The following is a 20,249-nucleotide window of genomic DNA, read 5'->3' on the forward strand; positions in this document are numbered from 1 at the left end:
ATCAGTAAAATTATAGAGATAACTTCTATTTCACCTCCCAAAAGAAAACACAACTCATGGAGCATTTACCTTCATTCGCAGCTTCTCTTTCTCGGTGTTTTGCATCAGCCTTGTCCAAGTAGGTGAAGCTCGGCCTCAGCTGAAGAATTCCATGTAGCGGAGTCAGGTGAAGTTCACCTGAAAAGAAGAAGTAACATTGATTTAAATTGGTTTTTTCCACTGCACAAGGACAGCACTTTCATTATCTCCCTATCTCTGTAAAGGCACAGCTTCAATTAAACATAAATATTTAATACAGTAAAATGTAAAAAGGGATTGAAGTGAAAAAATTAATCCAGTGCTCAGAATTTCAAAGGAGTATGAAAGATGAAGACCTATTTATGTTACTTTCCTTTTCGTGCTGAAACCAGATCTTGTAGAGAGCTACATTCTGTCTCAGACCTGACCTATAGTTCAGCAGACTCCTGATAGTCATCACTGAAGACAATCTACATATTTTCATCTCAAATGATGATCAGATCAAAACTCTGTGATGGCATCAGGAGACAAGAGAGGGGCAAAAAGTGTTGAACTGGAAAATGAGACAGACACAATTAGATGTAGATGGTAATATAAATAACGATGATAAATTTATGCTGCAAATGTATATTATTTCAGGCCACCATGCACTGTTAAGATCCTGGAGCCATCTACAAACCCACAGTGTTCTTATATAATATTTACAATTTTCCTAGACCTTCTCAAGGACTCCAGGGACATTGACAAGGAAAAATTTTCCTTGCTTTAAAGACAGGTCAGTCAATTAAAACCTAGGCTGAGAAAAAAAAGAACAAATAGGTCGTATTTTAACCCTGAAATGAGCATGTTTCACTGATGTGAGCAGTAAGCAGAAGAAACTTACCTTTTTTATAAACAGCAGCTGCATAGCGGGAAACATTACTCGCAGCTTGCGATGAGCAGAAAGTTTGCTTGTCCATCAGCTTCCTGCAGACAGATGAATGCTGTGAGATTGTATTCTACAGGCAATGTGGCATAGAGACGTTAAAGGTCTGAAATCACCAATTCTAAAAACAGAATATCAACAACTGCAGCCAATACACATACCCATCTTTCTGTTTGCAATTCAGAATTCACGGAGCACACCAAAGAACGTAGCTTACTTCCAAGAATACTTGCTATATAACAGTGTCCAATGCACCCCTGAGACTGTACAGCCACTTGTTCTCACCTTTCCCTGAAGCCCTGGTGGACATACATATATCTATGCTCACCACAAAAAGGAAATGAAGGCAAAGAGGATACCTACGAGGAATAGGTACTTGTTTCATCTGTACACGTGCCATCTACATTGAGAGCAATCTGTTCTCCCTTGCTGCGACAGTAGTTAGGATTCAAAGTATCAATGGCCATTTCAAGTTCAACCTAAATAATATGAAAGGAAAGACAGCTAATAACCATGGCAGAACCCCAAAAATATAAATTAAAATTCAATCCCACATTTGCTAACATTTCCATAGGTTTACAGCAAATTTAAATACATAAGCAGCATCATTCAAATTCACAGGGCAATTCTCATGCATAAAGCTGAGCATATACATGGGTTTTTGTAGGATGGCGACATTTTAACAATAAGCTAGAGACACATAAACTCCCATGTAAATGAATGAGAGCAGAGAAACAAGAGTTCTTTAGGCAGCCTTGAAAAACACCTTCACTTTGTTGGATACCTTCCACTACATTATCAGTCTAGTTTACTTACCAGTACAGATCAAGTGCACAAGCAATATCCTTCAAGCCTCCCCATCACTGAGGGTCCACTCAGAATCTCTCAAACTTAAGGTATGTTTCCTTCTAGTTTGGGTACAAAGCAGTATAAACTATGTCCTCTTCAGAGGCAAAGGCCTCGATTCTGCTAAGTTTGAGACTGCAGCACTTACCACTGACTTCATAGTTATTCCTGATTTACACTGGTCAAAGCACAGAAACAAGCTCCAAGCTTTTAGTTACAAGGAGAACCATTCCCCCCCTCAAACTTTAAACTTCAGACAAGCGTTCAAAAATAAACATTTTCCTGCATAGCATTTCTCTTTATATACTATAATAATACAGTATATAGTCTTCCTCAGGGTGAGCCACATATATACATATATTTATTCGATATAAATTTGTGTATCACAACTATTGCCTCATTTTTTCTTCCCCTTTATATTACTCATAAACTGAACTAGTTACAAGTCCCTGGATGAGACGGCAGATTTACAAGTCTGCACAGGGATTACAATGCAAATGTTTGCTAATTTTAATAGAAGACTTCCTGAACACAACATGCATCCTAACTCTAAAGTTCACATAAGCACTCTCCTTAACCACTTCCCAGAACAAAATCCTAGTATCACAGACATCTATTTCTGCGTTTTTTAGATAAGGCGTTGTCGTGGTTTAACCCCAGCCAGCAACTAAGCACCACACAGCTGCTCACTTGCTCCCTGCCCCGCCCCCCCCCCCCCCCCCCCGCAGTGGGATGGGGGAAAAAAATCGGGAAAAGAAGTAAAACTCATGGGTTGAGATAAGAACGGTTTAATAGAACAAAAAAGAAGAAAGTAATAATGATAATGATAACACTAATAAAATGACAGCAGTAATAATAAAAGGATTGGAAGATACAAATGATGCACAGTGCGATTGCTCCCCACCTGCCGATTGACACCCAGTTAATCCCCAAGTCGCAATCCCCCGCCCCCCACCCCCCCAGTTTCTATACTAGATGTGACGTCACATGGTATGGAATACCCCTTTGGCCAGTTTGGGTCAGCTGCCCTGGCTATGTCCCCTCCCAACTTCTTGTGCCCCTCCAGCTTTCTCGCTGGCTGGGCTTGAGAAGCTGAAAAATCCTTGACTTGAGACTAAACACTACTGAGCAACAACTGAAAACATCAGTGTTATCAGCATTCTTCTCATACTGGACTCAAAACATAGCACCGTACCAGCTACTAGGAAGACAATCAACTCTATCCCAGCCAAAACTAGGACAGGCATTTTAAAATCACAGCTACGGTTTTGGGATACATTTGCAAGCAAGTGCAATCATTCTGGCTTTGGCTATATTTTCACCACCTATACAACCCCACTGATTTCAAAAGGGCTGCTGCTGATTCACAGCTAGCCAAGAGAGAAATCAAGACGTGCACTGACAATGAAAGACAGAGCATGCCTCCAAAGCTCAACCCTTTTCTGAACATTGTAAAGACCTTTTAAATCAAGCTGTATTAGCACAAGCACCTACAGACTGAATGAGCATTAGTAACTATGTTTCCCTGAGTGACTCTGTTTTACATTAAAAGAGTGGCTTTTCCATCATGACTTTAATTCCTCTCTTTATCAACTACTCTTACTCTAAACTCTATTTTACAGACACAATGAAAGACTCCCCCATACCTCCAAGCACAGAGATCTGGTCCTGCAAGTAGTTGCGTAGTTATAACAGCTTAACAGCACAACGTGCTTTTCTTAAGTACATTCTGCACAACGTAAAACAACTTTTACAGATGGGACTCAAATGATGACCAACCTTCTGCTGCTTTGGTTTTATCTTCGCTGATAAATGTGTAACATCATCATACGTCATGGAAGCTGGACGAATAGGATACTGGAAAACAAATCCATTTCATAAAACCCTCTTCATTTAAAGATCAAAGAACTTCACAGAAATTAACTCAATCTTCCCTGTCCCCTCACATGTAGATCCATTCGCCAGATGGATACAAGACATCAAGAAAAGAAATTACTTGACTGATTTGTGAGTCATCAGGGGATTTGGTAGTATGACCTAGAAAGCCTGTTGCTTTCCCCCCAGTCCTCTGCCTTTGTCACTACACAAACCCCTTCCTGCCCCCTACACGCCACAATAAACTGTAATGCAGGAAAATGGTACCACACATTAGTCCAGCAGAACAAGGAAGTGTTAGAAGCAATTAAAAACCCATCCCTCAGCATTAACTCTCTGGAGAGTTATTACCTAAAAGTAAAGTATTTGTTGGTTTACACAAGTAGCATTAGCTTACAGGACATGGGCCACACGTAGCTAGTCAGGACACCAGACCCAGGTTTAGCCACATGGGTCTCTCTTCTGAACCATTTGGGAATGCTGAGAGGACAGTGTGGTTTCCAAATGAAATCTTCCAGCCATAGCAGTATCCTGCTCCGAGCTGCCATTTCTCCAGAACACCCACAGGCCCTGGCACTAACCAATGCTCACTCCTGACATGGAGCAACTGTGGGTATCCCAGAGGCAAGGCTGCATAGACTGGTCCAGCGCGTCTGGCCGTCTCCAGCTGTGCTCTGCTGGCACGTGCCATGCAGAGGATCTGTACAAGAGGCAGTGGGCATCACTGGTTTATAATGAACATTTCATCCAACAGCCTCAAGACTTCCCATTTGGCAGATGGGAAAAGTGAATCACAAGGATAAAATGATTAGAGAAATTCAGTGGTAGAATGGAAAATAGACCTCTACCTTCTTAAGGTATTTCCACCTTCAGTCACTAGTTAGTTTTATCTCCACAACACAAGGGGGCTCTTCTGATAACTTGCACTAAATTACGAATACTGATAACATTTTAAATAGGGCCAGTCCTAAAGAAATGTTTGTTTAGTAAAGACGGCAGAAATCAGTGATGACAGAAAATGGCTAAGAGAGTGCCGATTCATTCAAACCATGATAAAAAGACATAATCTACTAAAAGTATTCCCTTAGGGTGGTTAAAGGGAGTGATTCAATGACAAGTCTGTGTCATAAATGACCACTCCTCTCTTGGCAATGATTTAATACTAAATATTTCAACTGACTCAGACCCAAACAGGCTTGCCTATATCCGAGATCTTGGCAGGCTGAAGCAGTAAGGAAAGTTACTGCTCTTCGAATTTATTTTAAACAAACTATCACTGCATAAAAGTTAACTGAAATACCTGAAACAGATACAGCTTCTCCAGTAGACTTCTGGCCAGGAACACGTCAATCTAAAAAGCAAAACAAACAACTTTCATCAGATGCCAGCTGTAATTGAAGGAGCTTCAGATAAAAGTACAATCCCTAGAGCTCAAATACTGACAATTTTAGCTTTTCATTACATATTCTAACATAAAACACCTTCATGACTCTCTTGTCAAAGGTCTCCTCTCTGCTGATTTTGACATGAAATTCTGCAGTCGGCCTTTTTAAAAAACAAACAAAAAACCCCCGCTATGCCTAGGCAGCAGACACTGGCTCTAGCTGTGTTTCTTCTAAGGAAACTTGGCAAACAAATACAAAATGCAAGAAGAAAATTTTTTTCCAAGGGGCTGAAGTGAATCTGTTATCGCAATTACAGAAAGAGAAGGAAGTTCCTTCTTTGGCAGTATGACTGAAAGGTAACTTCATTACTAGTATTTTGTCATAAAATCTTTCTAAATTAGACAAGAGACACCGACATCCCAAATCCTATTCAATATTAGCATTTTGCCAACAGCACTGAAAATCCACAGATGTTTTATGAATATCAGATACAGAAGCTGCTGGTTTAGATACCTTTAGATAGACTCCTAACAATTCCCACTCCTTTTCTCATGGCTTTTCTCCTTCTTACGAACTTGCCCTTCCTTGTACTTCTGGAGTGTAAATTCAGACATAAAGTGAACAGGACACTGTGGCTGCTCTTTGGGACGTAGCAGTCCTTTAAAGAAGCCCAGAATCAGAACACAACTGCTTGTTTTAGCAGAAAGCATGAAACATTTTGGCTTCATACTTAACAGATATTTGAACTCATCAAAGTCATTCCAGTTTTTTACAGCTCTCAGAGACGTGCAATAGAATCACTGGAAACACACAGTGGTAGAAGCAAGTTTCCCACCTCTGTTCCTCTTCTGACATGGATGATTACAAAGGGTGAAAAACCTGAGCTGAATCTGCCAACATGGGCACCACTATTTTAGCAAAATAGATACCATGAGCCATATACTTGGCCCACAGAACATGTTTCCTTGCATAGAGCAAGTCATTGATTGTAAGACGACCACTGATGCTGACGACACATTATTTCAGCAATGTAAGAACACTGGGAACTACAATAATAATAATTAAAAAAGCCTTATGTACAATCACTGCTGCCACAATGCACTTTTACCTCTTGTATAATTGGATCATCTTCTTCATTTGCCATGCTAGGATACAAAAAGCTCTTTCTTGGCTTATTCCTTGGCACAACCTGAAAGAAACAGAAATCAGAAACGTCATAAGTGACTACATCTGCGCCGCATACCACATGTAGCCTAGAGTATTTGTTCCAAGTTAACTTGGTTCCTTTCAGTGATAATCTGTTTAGTCTGTTTTTCAAGGGAATGTATGTGTTTGCATGATCAGGTCCCCAGTACTCCACAATCTTGACTGACTGCCACCAAATTTAAGAGACAAGCAAATGTCTCAAAAATAGGTAAGTTCTTGTAACTTTTCTGAAAGCCAGCAGTTACGTAAGAAAGAGAGCACTAAATCAGTGCTCTACGGAAGGAAAGACAAGCCTTTTGTACTTGCATAAAGTGTACCTTTTACATGCTGCGTAACTATAACACACAGGTAGCAGCTGGTTTTCCAGCCAGCACATCTACAGTGCACTGGCTGGTCAGTCAGCATGTGTGATCTCTGAAACTGCGACTGCAGTCGTCACTGTCAGTGACAGGGCCACATGGTTCACTAGCTTCCCTTCTCAGAAAAATTCCTTGAAAGCAGATAATGGAGTAAGCTCCCAGCTAACAAACTCAGAGAAGAAAAAAGCCTGTGTAAACGCTGTGCTTGGGGCCAGTCAGTATTCCTATATGTGAATGTGCTGCCTTTGATTTCATCTACCTGATGTGTTGCAGCCTTGTCTCCTGACCTACCACTCTTCAGACTGTATTGCTAAATGAGAGCTCCAAAATATGAGAGCTCCTTCACCTTTCTTGGAGTCCTTTAAAATCATCAGAACAACATATTTTACCTTGTAACTACACCAACTCCAAAGAAAGTAAGACTCTGATATTAACTGGGGACTGGGTGCTCTAGAACAAAGTGTCATCATATTCAACACAGTGCTGGAGTCAGTGTCATGCCTGGTTCAGACCTTTGAATAAAAAATGATCCCTCAGCTAAAGCAACAATAGTTTTTCCCTGCTGAAATCAAACAAAAGGATTTACAAATTATTTGGGATTCCATTGCAACAATGTTAATTAGTCCAAATCCTTTAAGACACTGTTAATAAGCCAGTACCGGTCAAAATAGGCATAAAAAAATAAGACCTCTCCCAAACTGACCAAGGAAAGTTTTAACAACAAAGACGATCAGGCAAACAAATTAAGATCTACGTTCAGGAACTCTCCCTGTCTTCTACTCCTCAATGCCAGCTTGCTTCTTTGCTGGACCTCTTATGGAGGAAGAGAAAGAGGCAGCATCCAGGATCAGCTGGCAATAGAGAGGTTGTAAAAGAAAGAAGCCAGCATCCATGTTACATCCAAGATGGTGGCTTTTTTTTTTTAAATACACAAGCCACCACACAATTTAAGCAGCTCAGTATATTTCAACAGATGTGCAGGCTTCTCAAAACATCATGTTAATATACATGCAGCTATCCAAGAAACCCTTCAGAGAGGCTGGATAGGCATTCTGGATGTGAGTGTTATTAACATCACTACACAGGCAAATTTCCATTCAGGCAACACCTCTGGTTTATTTAGACTGTTTCTACCATTCCACCTAGAAGTATGATTCCATATTTTTCACTTACAGGTTCTCCACTACCAAAAAAGTGCCCCTCCCAGTACTGAACTGGAATTTTCCATCTCTTTATGCAGCAGCATATCCCTGGCTCTTCCCGCCATGCCTCTGTATTTCAAAATTTACCACTTAATAATATTTCAGATTCATATTTGAAACAATTTTGTAGAAAGGCAAAAACCTTCATGGCAAAAAGCCAGTATCTTAACCACAGGCTGGGGCTGCTACTGCACAACTGTCAGTATGTGATATCTGATTGACATCAGAGCCGTTTCTGCAATCAGGCACTCAGTTCCTCACATAAATACATGCATGAATATGTTGTTCTAAAGAAAAGAGATTTGTCAGTTCCAATATTGCTTTCTCCGCTCATGTCCCCTGGGTGGCCTGACACAGCAGGCTCATGTAAAGCCAGCCTGATAGCTCTGCACAAAATGAAACAACTGCACTTTTCATTCAGAACAGAGCTGATGACGGGAGGATGCTCAAGATGTGTGAGAACATGTGATAACACCCAGAAGGTAGAAGACTTGGGTCCATACCCTCCTTCCTCACCTCCCCTGAGAGGACTGGGAACCACCCTTCCATTCTTCACAGCCTGAGTGCCAAGTATGTGCTAGCTTGCTCTCTCTCTCCTGAAAAAGTTATTCCACTTTCCAGAAGACAAATTAAGATTCCCTGGGCTAAGGAGAGAAAGAGAAACTTAGCCTGAAGGACGTGGCCTCTGGTCCCTCATCTAACGCTGCTTACGCAACGATACACGAAATCTCTTTGTGAATCCAGCTGTCAGTACTCAAGGAAAATGTTGTATTACAGAGATTACATTTTCTTCTTATTCATTTAAGGATAAAGAATGACTACAGTTCCTTTTATTGGAGTATCAGAATGACAGGTCTATAAATAGGAAGCAGTGTGTCCCAGCACAATTTATAATACTCATGCAACTCGAAGGAATCTTCTGAATCAGAATGAAGCTTTCACTGAAGGCATGCAGATGCAATTCTACGTTTACAGTACATATATGGTGGTGTACGTTTCTATATTCGTCATATATATATGACACCACAAGAGTTATAGAATGGAATTAAACACTAGGAGATAGCAAACATGGTCAACAGTTTCAAATTTCCTTTTGGCAAAATTGTTTTCTTTTAAAAATTACCTTCCTTTAAGGTGCCAATCAAAATATAATGCAAGTTATTGGTATGAATCATTGAACATTAGAACACCTCGCAGGAGGGCAAAAGATATAAATCTTCTCATTTCTGCTGCAATGTGACCAACACTAGGACAATGAAAGTGCTCATTAGCTGCCTATAACATCATCAATTTAGAACCAATGAAGAAAAATATTGTGGTTAAAGAACTGTAAAAATCAGTGATGAAGCAACTGAATCCTACCTCTAAGTTTGAGCTTAGAAGGGCATTTGGGTACCAGAGCTATCTTTTTTTTTATTTTTGTTACCAAAGACTTTTAATATAACTGTAAGAAGAAAAACTGCAAATCTGCATGTCATCTGACACACGCAGACTTTTAGCCAGGCCTGCAAGAAATGCTCCAGCATTTTACCAATACCTAAATTTGTCAGTAATAATGGACCCCCACACTGCCAACACTGAAACTTGAAATATTCTTCACATATAATTATGCAGTGCAGGAAAGGCCAGGCACTCCTGCCACACCAGTGCCTTAGAGTAGAGATAATGAACCAGTGAAGTGGGAAAAGTGCCATCTCCTGAATCACTACCATAATTTCCTCTGGCACCTAGACTTGCTTCTGTAGGGGGTCTCTCAGTCCAGCCCTAGCAGCAATCCTCTAGCTGAGGGTGGCCCATGGCATACAGCAAAATGGAAGCTGCAAAAAAAGCTGAAGCACCTTCCAAACATTTATGATAATTACAATTCTGACCCAATTATTTGCTTAATTTACTCCTTGCTTTGCTCATCTGCAAGCAGCTTTGCACAGTCATCTTCTGGTAGTGAACCCAAAGAGGGCTCCTCTGCACCAGGACCTCTCTTTGGAGGCGACGTCGCTGAGGCACATCTTCAGGATTTAAGAGATTATGCATTAAGCATGAACCTTTCCTTAACACCTCAACGTTTACGTAGCCAAGTGCTAGGCCTGTTGTGCCAGGCACAGGGATCAAGCTGCTCGCTGCTGTGTGGTAATTCTCACAGGGGCAGCCCGGGACCGTGGCAGGTCATGGTGCCAAGCCCCATCTTCCACGCAGGCAGCGCTCCACCTCGCAGAGGCTCAGCCGCGGGCCCTGCTCACCCCAACGCTCCCAGCTGGCAACGGCGTCTTCATTTCTGGCAACTTCCGAGCCTACTTTCTCCTGACACAGCAGCCTGGCAGCAGAGGGGGAGCGCAGGGAAGGAGGACCTGAGGAGGGAGGCCACGGCCAACCGCCCAAACCCGCATGTAACCCGGGGACGAAGCAAATCCACCCCGGAGCAGGAGGGACCGGGCGCCTCGACCCCCGGCGCCGGCAGGGCTGTGCTACAGTCCCCGCGGAGCCGATGCTCAGGCAGGGGCAGCCGGCTGCGTTCTCTGGCCTGGGAGCTGCGCCCTTCCAAGGCGGGAGGCGCAGAGCTGCCAGCCCTGGGGGGGAAGGGCCCCGGGCCGGCCGGCGCCGCCGCCTTACAGCCCCGGGAAGACCGGCCGGCACCCGCCGGCCCGCCGGTGAGGGGAGCCGAGGGACCGCGGCCTGACACCGGACCCCCGCCCGCTGCCTTCAAGGGCCCGCCACGGCGACCCCGACCCGCGTGGGTTCCTGTCAGTGCCCCGCCCGGACGGCCGCGGCCCCGCGCCCCCGGTGCGCCCCGCGGTGTCAAGTCCTCAGACGGTGTCGCCTCCGCCGCCCTCCCCGCACAGGCAAAACCCACCTCAGCCCAGGCCGCGCTCCTCCCCCTCCACCGCCCGCAGGGTCCCCGCCGGCCCCGCGGCGAGCAAAAGCGGCGCCGCAACCGCCTACCTGGCGGAGGGCCGGCGCGGGCAGCGGGGCCGCCGGCTCCCCGGTGGCGGTGCGCGGCGCGGCGGGCGGCTCTCAGGCAGCGGCCATGTTGGTGTCACTCCGGCCGGCACGTGGGGACGCGGCCCTCCTCCTACCCACAATGCTCTCGCGGGCGGCTGGCGGCGCGGCCGCCAGGGGGCGCTACAGCGGCGGCGGCCCGAAGCAGCAAAAGATCCGCTGGCAGCGGTGGGATTCGAACCCACGCCCCCGAAGAGACTGGAGCCTTAATCCAGCGCCTTAGACCGCTCGGCCACGCTACCGCGCTGAAAACGCTTTCTTCGCCGCCACTTTTACCCCAGACCAGACCCCCCCCCCCCTTTCCCTTTTTTCTTTTTTCCTTCCTTTTTTTTTTTTTCCTTCAGCAGCCCCCCCCGCAGTCTCCAAGCCCGGGTCCCAGCAACCGCTCTCACTACACACCCCTTCCACCCTCAAAATAAAATACTGTGGGTTTTTTTAATCCCTGTCTCCAAGCAGGTGCAATGCAATCAGGGACGGAGCGGGAGGGGGCAGCACCCTGCGCGTCCCCACGCCGCGGGGGGACGCGGGGGGGGACAGCGCGGCAGAGGGCAGGGCCGGGGCCGAGCCCTCCGCGCCGCCCCGCTGCCACGTGGATGCCGTGGCAGAGCACACCCGCCTTTGCGGTACGTGGGGGCATCGGCTGGGCACCCCCTCTGAAAGTCTAAAAAAAAAAAAAACAAACCAAAAAAACCCCCAAAAACCTAAAAACAGTGCATTTTAATTTCCTGCTGCAAAGCTACAACTCACTGAATTTGCAAAGTGAAAAGTCAGCAGACTTGATGGTTGGGGGATTTGGGTTTTTTGCTTGCAGCACAGGAATCAGCATGCCAGGCTGCGGTAGCAGCAGCAGTAGTAGTCAGTACAACTCTCGTGAAAAGGGGTAGTAGCACACTTTAGCTGCCCGGTGCCCCATGAAGGTGCCCTTGGGAGTCTCTGTCCGCATTTTGCCTGAAATTCTAGTAAGTTTTCTTGGGGAGTTAATGCTATTCTCACCCCTTAATTAGAGCTGAAGGATTGCGTTTGGAGAAAAATTCCAGCTTCTTTAGGGTAAGGCCACAAAGTCTTAATGCAGCTTGATTTAATTCTGTAGTTGTGGCAGTCCATTTAAACAGGATAGAGAAAATAAACCTGCTGGAACCCTGCTGACAGCCTCAGTTCACCCATCTCCCCTGGCACCTCCCACAGCCTGCCTGTCCCTGCAGCACCCTGCAGTACCAGCTCTCTTCCCGGGGTGCTGCTGGACATGATTCTGCCAAAAGGCTGCAGGTTTGCAGCGTCTTGCTAAAAATTTCATTCACTGCCTACAAGTACTGAGGAATAACAGCACACACATGTAAGCGTGAATGGGATCCTCCTTCAGCACTGCTGTAGTTCCACACCCTCTGTTCAGTGCCTTTTCAGAAAGATGCAGGTTTTTTGGGGAACAGAGGGAGTTAACACTCGTCCCACAGCCCTGGCTTTGCAGAAAAGCAGGAGAGGTTCAAGGGGGAGAGAAGGTAGGCAGACCTGAATTGGCTTCACACAGCAAATCACCTGTAATCTGTTCAGGCAGAAAAGTTTAGGGAAAGAGTCCAATTTAGCAGTCTCCAAGCACTTGTCCATGCAGCAGTGGACATAGGGTACCATCCACAGCACTGCACATTTGCTGTGGCAGGGAGAAGATGCTGTGTGCGAGAGGCTGCACCGACCACATCTTACAAGTGGTTTTCTTACTGCAAGGGCTGCCTGGCACCACAGGTCCTTTTGCCCAGGCAGTGAGAGGTACAAAGACCCTCCCAGAGAAGTGCTTTTCTGCCCTGCTGTGGGTGAGCTCAGCCTCTGTCCCTGAAATGGCCACAGGGACACTTCTGAACGCTGAAGGAAGCCTGTGTGCCCAAGATTATTCACATCAACCATGTGTCACACTTACAGGGGATAAAAGCACAGGTCACCCCTCGGGACTAGCAGTTGAGTCACCAGATTTCTCATTTTACCAGTGTGAGGTAAGATGATGATTATGGGACTTTTTCCCAATTAAAATGAACTTCCAGGAGAACTCAAAATATAAAACAAGCTACCAGCTTCTGCATATTGCTTTCCTGGCACAGGAGTTAGCCAGAGAAGAGCAAGCACCCAACACTTGCATCGATTATGTCTAGACTAAGAACCAGGCCTGATGGTTACAAACGTGTGAGCTGTCCCCATGAAGTGTTCAGGTCCCCAGCAGTGGCAGGCATGTGAGAGATGCCCCTGAACTTAAACCTGAAAACAGCCTGACTCACCACCAGAAGCACTGGCCCTGAATCCAACCCGAGGTTCAAGTGAAATCCTCCCTTTCAAAATTCAGACGAGAAGTCCTGATTTGGCCCACCTAAACTACACCTGTGTCTGTCAGCAGCCACTCTACTCTCAGAAGTTAAATTATACCTGTGGGGAAGAAAGTAAGATTCAAATCAGTCCCACAGACCAGTAATTAAGAAACAGGCAATATTATTTATACTTTATAAGCTGTAAGTGTTGGCTGTCTCCATGCTTTCTGATGGATGGTATCCCCACTTCCTTTGTTACAGTTGCCAAACACTCCAGCTCTCAGTGACAGCAGCTAAAGAGTTGCAGTGCCAAATTTCATCATTTTTCATCTTAGTGACGCTACAGCGGAGTGAAGAGGCCCTGCTGGGGCTTTTTTGTTATGAGATTCTGCTATTTCACAGTGCCTTCGCTAGAGAACAATTTTATATCATTTAAACTATACAGGTATAATAAATTATACCTGTCTAAAAAAGCAATGAAAAAGCAACAGTAAGAGCTCAATTTTTAACAGTTTAAAAGGGCTAGTATTAGTTTATTTTTTAACAGGAAGGGCAATAAGTCATACTGAAGATGACAGTGTATCATTAGATACTTGTAGCCATTACAAAAACCTCTCCCAGCTCAAATCATAGAGGCCAAGTATTTCCGTGCTTTTCTCTGGCCTAAGCAAGGACTGAAGGCATAAAGATGCCTCTGTAGTAGTCCTGCAAATGAGCACTTCAGTCCTTACATCTTATCCCATATTAGTTACGGACACTGCATGTGCAATTGAATGCAAATAAAATAGCTCATTTAGTTTTCTTGAGGAAAACAGATGTGATTGGTACATATCTAGTTATTTCCTCCCAGTTAGTTACTGAAAGTGAATGAAATCAGGGATGGAATAATAAAAACACCACAGAGGATTTCTGGAAGCTTGCAATAGTAGGACTGAACTTTGGCAAATTATAAAGAAAAAACCAAAAGCAAACCCCCACATGCAATGACCAAAACTCTACTGAGAAAAGTGACAAAAAGAACAACTTTATTGACCAGCCAGAATGAAACCAAAGTGAATGAGAGGACTAAGTGATGCAGACAATCAGTATTTGCATGTCTGACATACAAACAAAGCCTTCCATCTCACTCTCCTTATCCAAGCAATATTCCCACTGACAGCGGGAAACACTGAACCTGGGTAAGTTCTGGCAGACTGATCCTCAGATTTATTTTCACATTTTTAAAAAATACAGATTTTTATTTATTCATTGTGAATAGATTAAAAATACAGCATATCGCAATATCATTCCAAAAGTCTGTCAAATATATAGTTTTCTATTTAAAAGAATGTCATAGAATAAGTTGTGCATATTTCTGTAAACAATTTCCATTTTCAAATTATTGACACTCCTATTTATTGTATAGCAAAATAATATACCACCACCTTAGGACAGAAGGTAGTCTACATCACTAAAAAAGTAGCATTTGCAAACAAAGAATTAATCATAATTTTTTCACTGAGCTGTGTGCACATTTACATACCAGATCTACAAGAACTGTCAGCAACTTCAGCAACTCCTGAATTTAGCAAATCAAACTACACCAAAAAGTGTCAATAATTACACTCTACGTCCTTTATGTACACATTTTGGACAGGCACATTCAATCTCCTCTCCTCCCTACACGGTTGGTGGTGTTGTTACACATGCTTCCTTCTCAAGGAAAATCTCAAAGACTTGGCATCAACTCCTTCAGAGGAAAACAAATGCTTCTGCCTGAATTTGTTATAGTGCCTACACTATATCGGTTCTGCACAAAACACTCTGACTATTCAGCTGTCTTCAGAGGTGAAAGGCACATTCCCCTTTCATTGAGAGCTGATATTTTAATGCTATGAACTGAATGAGCAAAAAGGCCACATCCAAAAGAGGCTTTAGGCACGTAAAGCAGAACTTTGGATTGGCACTTAAAAAAAACCAACTTGCGATCCTACAAACTCCGGTTCTATTTCACCGTATTAGGTCCAAAAAATATTAGATCCAAAAATCTGGTTATTTCAGTACCTAGCTTTGTATCTGCCTAAGCCCAACTGAGATCTAGAAATTAGACATTCCTCCATTAATGGGTGAAAAACTTCACCTTCACTCTCAAAATAAAACAAAAAGGCCATGAGCACTACTTTCCCACACCCCCTGCATTACACAGGAAGATGTGGCTATGTATTGCAAGGTTACTCACGGCTACAACTGCCTGGTCATTACAGCACCCACTCAGAAGCACAACATCCAAGGACACCTCTTCCTTCTCTCCTAGAAAGGATTCAAATCTTCCCATCTCACTTCCTTAACTACCAGGATATCGCCTCTTTCAGACAGTGGCAGTTGTTAACTAACATCATGCTTGGATACTGTTTAAACAGTAATTCAAGATCCACTTGTCAGAAAGAGAGTTAATGGGGAGCACAACTTTGGAGCCCAGTGACAGGCACTCACACAAGAAAGGAAGAACTGATTTCTGTTCCTTGAGTGGTTTCTACATTTTACAAGAAATTAACATTACTTGGCTATGCATGCAAGAAGTCCCAATGAAATCAACTGCATAATCTAGCAGCCTGCTTAGTTTTAAGCATGCTTTTAAAAGCTTGGTTGAAGTGAGGCTGGTGAGCATTACAGGTCATTCAGCACTTCACAGGGGCTGCCCCTTACCCATATCAATTTACACCCTCAGGAGACTGTAAAGCCAAGAAGGCAAAAGCTTCCATCTTAATCTCCTGCAAAATGACTGTTAACCATGACCAAGAAATAGGAACAGCTTCTGTACTATCTGTATAGATGTCACAGCAGCTTTGGAATAAAATACTGGATTTGGAAGAAACTTTATGCAATGATAATTCAACCACCGTTATGTATTTGTCCTCCCATTACTGGTTAGGATTATGCAAACACGACACAGACATTCAAGTGTTTGGGATAATATTGTCTTTTCTTTTTAACCAGCAGTTTTCTCTAACTGGCGTTTGAAACCATTTGCAGATAAAACACTATTTTAAAAGCTATTTAAACCAGATAAATTATTTTCTATACATAGAAATAAGTGAATCAACATCCTCTAACCTTTTCAAACATCCCTCTGGAAACGGTGGAAAGTGTACTCTCATTTTAAGTGATAAAATCTAGCTTCACTGAGAATTGAGATGTCACTGTAAAAATAACTTCAAGTTACCCATATATTACAGACCTTGCTACTGTACATCATTGGACAAGTATCACATAAGAACAGTAGAATTTTATACAACTAGGTTATGACATGGTGCAAAATCTGAAAATGAGAGAGGTGGCTGGATGCCTCACCTCATCAGGAACATCAGTGATTTTCTGATGATAAAATATGCAATGTTGGTAATGAATAAAACATCTTCCACCCCGAATATCCTCACTGCCAATGTGAAGCATCTTCCCTGCACCTCCCCAAACTGTAAGGATTCCATCTGGAATTTGTTTGAGAAGAATAACAGAAGTGCCCAACAACACCAGCATAATAGAATGGGACTACTTATTAAGATGAGTAGCTGCATGCTGAAATTGAAAATTTACATTCACATGCAAATTTGGTGAGATACACCAAAAATAATGAAGAAATGCTGAGAATTTAGGAAAATGTTTTTCTGTATGTGGGGAGGAGAAGAAAAATGTAAACATGCTGATCATTTTCTGTGTAAAAACAGGACATATGAAACCTAAACAAATATCAGCTTCATTTTTCATCAAAAAAACCCTAGGACCCTGCGTTCTAACAGTTAAAAAAATACAAAAGGTCAAGTGTGTCTGTATTACAGCTTTAAAACACTAGCAGAAATACGCTACGGCACCCTACATACCACTTACGTTTGGATTTCTCCCCTCAAAAAAAAAAATTAGAAAACTAAAATACAAAAAAAGAAACTGGTAACGCCACATAAAAATATATCTTTTTAGCTGCAAATGCAGCAAGTCTATAAAAAAAATTATATACAAGAACTGCTTAATTGTGCTGTCATTCTTCCATCATAGCCCAAGCCTCTTCTGCTTTTTGGTAGTACTGATTTGCCAGTCTGCCTTTCATGGCTTCCATTGCTGCTTCTGCTGCTTCTGTGTACAGCTCACCTAGAGCAGGAAATAATATCAGTTACGTTGACAGTGTGAAGAAAAATACCTCTTTTTCCTAAAGCAATTAAAGGACAAAAAAGAGAAATTGAGGTCAAACTACAGGGGCAGATATATGGGTGTATTTTGATAGTGTCAGGAGAGTTATATCAGCTGCGAATCTGGCTTTTACTCTTCAAGTTGGAAGTTATGACAGGCTGCTGATGACTCTTCAATGTATTTAGAAGGACTGGAAGTATGACCAGCCTGTAGGATCCCCCAATACGACTCTAAGACTTAGACGCGTGACATGTAGATTACACAACAACTAAGACAATGTTGTGTAGGGCCTGGGAGTCATAGGTGTAATTCAAAATACAACCTGCACTTCAGTGGCCTCACGAGGAGTGAAGGTTGCTTCCTAGTGACTCAGTGTGTCACAGGACTATACCTGGCACCACCCACTACCCCTGTCGTCGGCAAGATCTCTTATTTCACTGTTTCCAGCCTTGTATCACCCAGCATCATTACAGCTTCATCCACAAATCTGAGGGTACTGACCCTCTGTATGCTTTATAACAGCTGAAGCAGTAAATGTATTTTTGGGCTACATGCTGGGGGAAAAGGGAAGGAAAAGCAGGATTACTGATTACAGAAATAAAATGAGGCCTCACCTGATCTCTGTGGATCCTTCTTCAGGCGGAACCCTCCCGTCATTAACATCTCTGCTTCCCTGGCCAGGAGCAGGTATCGGGGCTCATCCTGAGTGCCATCATATTCACCTCCCTCATCGTAGTCGGTCATGTTCAGTGCAGCATTGTACCAGTACAGTGCCTCCTTCCAATCCTGTACTCTGAAGTTAAAAATAATTTTTGAAGATGGTTACCTTAGGAAACAGATGTACTTTGCATCAGAGATTCAGAATTCACTTTTGCACTAGGTTTTCAGAGCCTTGATGCTCTCCAAGAAAGCAAATGTTCTCATGAAGGCTCACTAACTCTGCACTGCAGCATCAGGTCACTATGACCCCAGCCTCATTTTGATACTTTATGCAGTAATGACAGAGGAGAAAATATCAGACTGAAATGTCTTGCTGAACTCCAGAGTCTGAGCTTCATTACTAGTTGTATGGGTTTGGTCTAGCATTTTTATTTGTGAAGATAACTGATATAGAAACAATCTGAAGTTGCCGAGAGTCTTGTTTCATAAATACTTTAAAACCAGTGATTTTCATATTGAGAATGCTCAGTGCACTTCAATGAGAAGTTTAATGTTGTTTTAAATTTCACCATTGCCAAGAGTTTCACTGTTGTGCAAAACAGAAAACTCATTTAAATAACAAAGACATGCTACAATACAAAAGCAGAAAAATCACTATCATCACCTGTTATATTTGGTACTTAAGGAAATTAGTATTTGTCCACTTCTAAAAACTCATCTAAAATGCTAAAAAAAAAAAAAAAATCAAACCAATATACTGCGTAGCCTTTTGGCAAATCAAAATCTAGTTCTTAGTCACAATGCTGCTCCTATCCCTCCTATCAAGATAGGAGTGCTGGCCAAATTAAGAGAGACTTACTGAGGTAAAAGCATTTTTAAACTTCTTAAAACTTAAAATCATCCTTAATTAAAACTAACATCCTCAGCATTAAGACTATGATCCTGTGAAATGTCCATTCCTATTTTTATTATGAGCAGTGAAAGACTACAACTGTGACAAATACTTCACTCATCTGACTGCATCTTGTCTACATTGATTTGGGACTTCACCCCTTTCTCCTGTTCTACAGCTTCTTTCACAGCTTTATTAGAAAAACACCACCACTTTTAAAAAAACCTGTGCTTTCAAAAAATCACTAAGGAGGAGACATGGCAGTTGTAAATACTTTTCACTTATTTTTAGGGTACTATGCCTCCGAAAGAACTCTTGTGTTCGTTTTCTCCCACTGATCCCAGGATTTTCAAGTATGCAACTCCCTGTGAAGTCAAGGGGAGTTTTGTCACAAACTTCAGATCAAAAAACAACCTGGCTATCATAGGGCAACCTCAGCATGATGGCTAAACTCAAACATGCAGGTGGATTCAACACACATGCAGGTGTCCAACAGCAGAAGTGATCTCTGACTTTCTTTCTGTGCTGATATATCATGGCCTAAACCCTGCTTTTATTCACACCTGGATAAGTTTGAAGTAACTCCATTACTTCATAGCATTACTTATGACATAACAGCTCTTTATGTGAATGAAAGACATGCAGCAATTGCTTCTCCCCCTGCTCCCCCCCCCGGTGGAGTACCACCAAGTTAAGTTACTCAGTCACACACAGTACCTGTCTGAACTAAGATTTACACCTGTATCATATGCTCTTGCTACCAAAATCATGGAAGGCCGGTCTCCAGCTTCTGCTGCTCTCAGCAAGTAATCAAATCCTTTATTTCTGTTCTCCTTGGTGTCCTAGTAAAACAAACAAAACCTTTAAAATGCATGTTTCTAAGTAAAACCATCCCTTCCTTCCTCTAACACTAAATGCAGTTTCTCCAAGTTAGTAATGGCTGCAAGTGTTTAGTATGTCTGAGAAACAGGCCACAAGAAACTAAGAAGCTGAAGAGTAAAGATCACTTCAAAAACTTCCCAAAGATATGCAGTAATTTGCTCACAAAACCAGGAAGAAGCAGCGTTTTTTGTTGCTTTGTCCAAGTCCTTAATTACAAAATCATCTATTCTCTCTGAAGAGGCTACAGAACACCTAACCATGGTTACTGTTTTGTCTCCATTTCCTGCTATTCTTATGTTATTTTTACAGTGGACCACAATTCTGCATTTTTGCATTTTCTTTCATCTTTCTGTTTACCTCCAGAGTGACCTCAGAAAGAATATGATGTGGCAGCTGAGAGCACATGAGTCCTAACCCAACAATGGCTTCCAGCTCCCCACAGTCTGCAGCATGCTCCAGGTGAAACAGGGCTGACTCCTGATCCCATTCCTTGTCTTTCTCACAGAAACGCCCAGCTTCATGATAGCGAACCATGGCCAAATGAACCTAGAACACA

The 20,249-nt window shown here is 42.9% G+C and overlaps 2 protein-coding genes and 1 non-coding gene across 10 annotated transcripts in view; all 3 read right to left on the minus strand.

Moving 5' to 3' along the window:
- POLR3E (RNA polymerase III subunit E) overlaps positions 1-10,868 on the minus strand; it is a 32,303-nt gene extending 21,435 nt beyond the window's left edge. For 2 of the 3 annotated variants that reach the window (XR_005931418.1, XM_030001253.2), the window contains exons 1-7: positions 10,665-10,868; positions 6,158-6,238; positions 4,965-5,015; positions 3,569-3,646; positions 1,307-1,422; positions 902-984; positions 70-177 (exon numbers count right to left, since the gene is read on the minus strand). Coding sequence is in view for 2 of the 3 variants with exons in the window: in XM_030001253.2 (XP_029857113.1) it covers positions 70-177; positions 902-984; positions 1,307-1,422; positions 3,569-3,646; positions 4,965-5,015; positions 6,158-6,193 (472 nt within the window). In the remaining variant the exon portion in view is untranslated. The remainder of the gene's footprint in view (positions 1-69; positions 178-901; positions 985-1,306; positions 1,423-3,568; positions 3,647-4,964; positions 5,016-6,157; positions 6,239-10,664) is intronic. The other variant, XM_030001252.2, reaches the window with a different exon arrangement.
- Positions 10,869-10,970: 102 nt separating this feature from the next.
- On the minus strand, positions 10,971-11,052 carry TRNAL-AAG. Its single transcript has one exon. It is a non-coding gene; the product is annotated as a tRNA-Leu (tRNA).
- A 3,054-nt stretch (positions 11,053-14,106) lies between these two features.
- Positions 14,107-20,249, minus strand: part of EEF2K (eukaryotic elongation factor 2 kinase) — a 36,628-nt gene continuing 30,485 nt past the window's right edge. For all 6 annotated transcript variants that reach the window (XM_030001866.2, XM_030001867.2, XM_030001868.2 and 3 more), the window contains 4 exons: positions 20,051-20,239; positions 19,529-19,653; positions 17,874-18,052; positions 14,107-17,220 (listed from right to left, as the gene is read on the minus strand). In XM_030001866.2, the coding sequence (XP_029857726.1) occupies positions 17,111-17,220; positions 17,874-18,052; positions 19,529-19,653; positions 20,051-20,239 (603 nt within the window). In that variant the 3' untranslated portion in view covers positions 14,107-17,110. The remainder of the gene's footprint in view (positions 17,221-17,873; positions 18,053-19,528; positions 19,654-20,050; positions 20,240-20,249) is intronic.

This window comes from Aquila chrysaetos, chromosome 25 (assembly GCF_900496995.4).
Source record: "Aquila chrysaetos chrysaetos chromosome 25, bAquChr1.4, whole genome shotgun sequence".
Lineage (NCBI taxonomy): Eukaryota > Metazoa > Chordata > Aves > Accipitriformes > Accipitridae > Aquila > Aquila chrysaetos.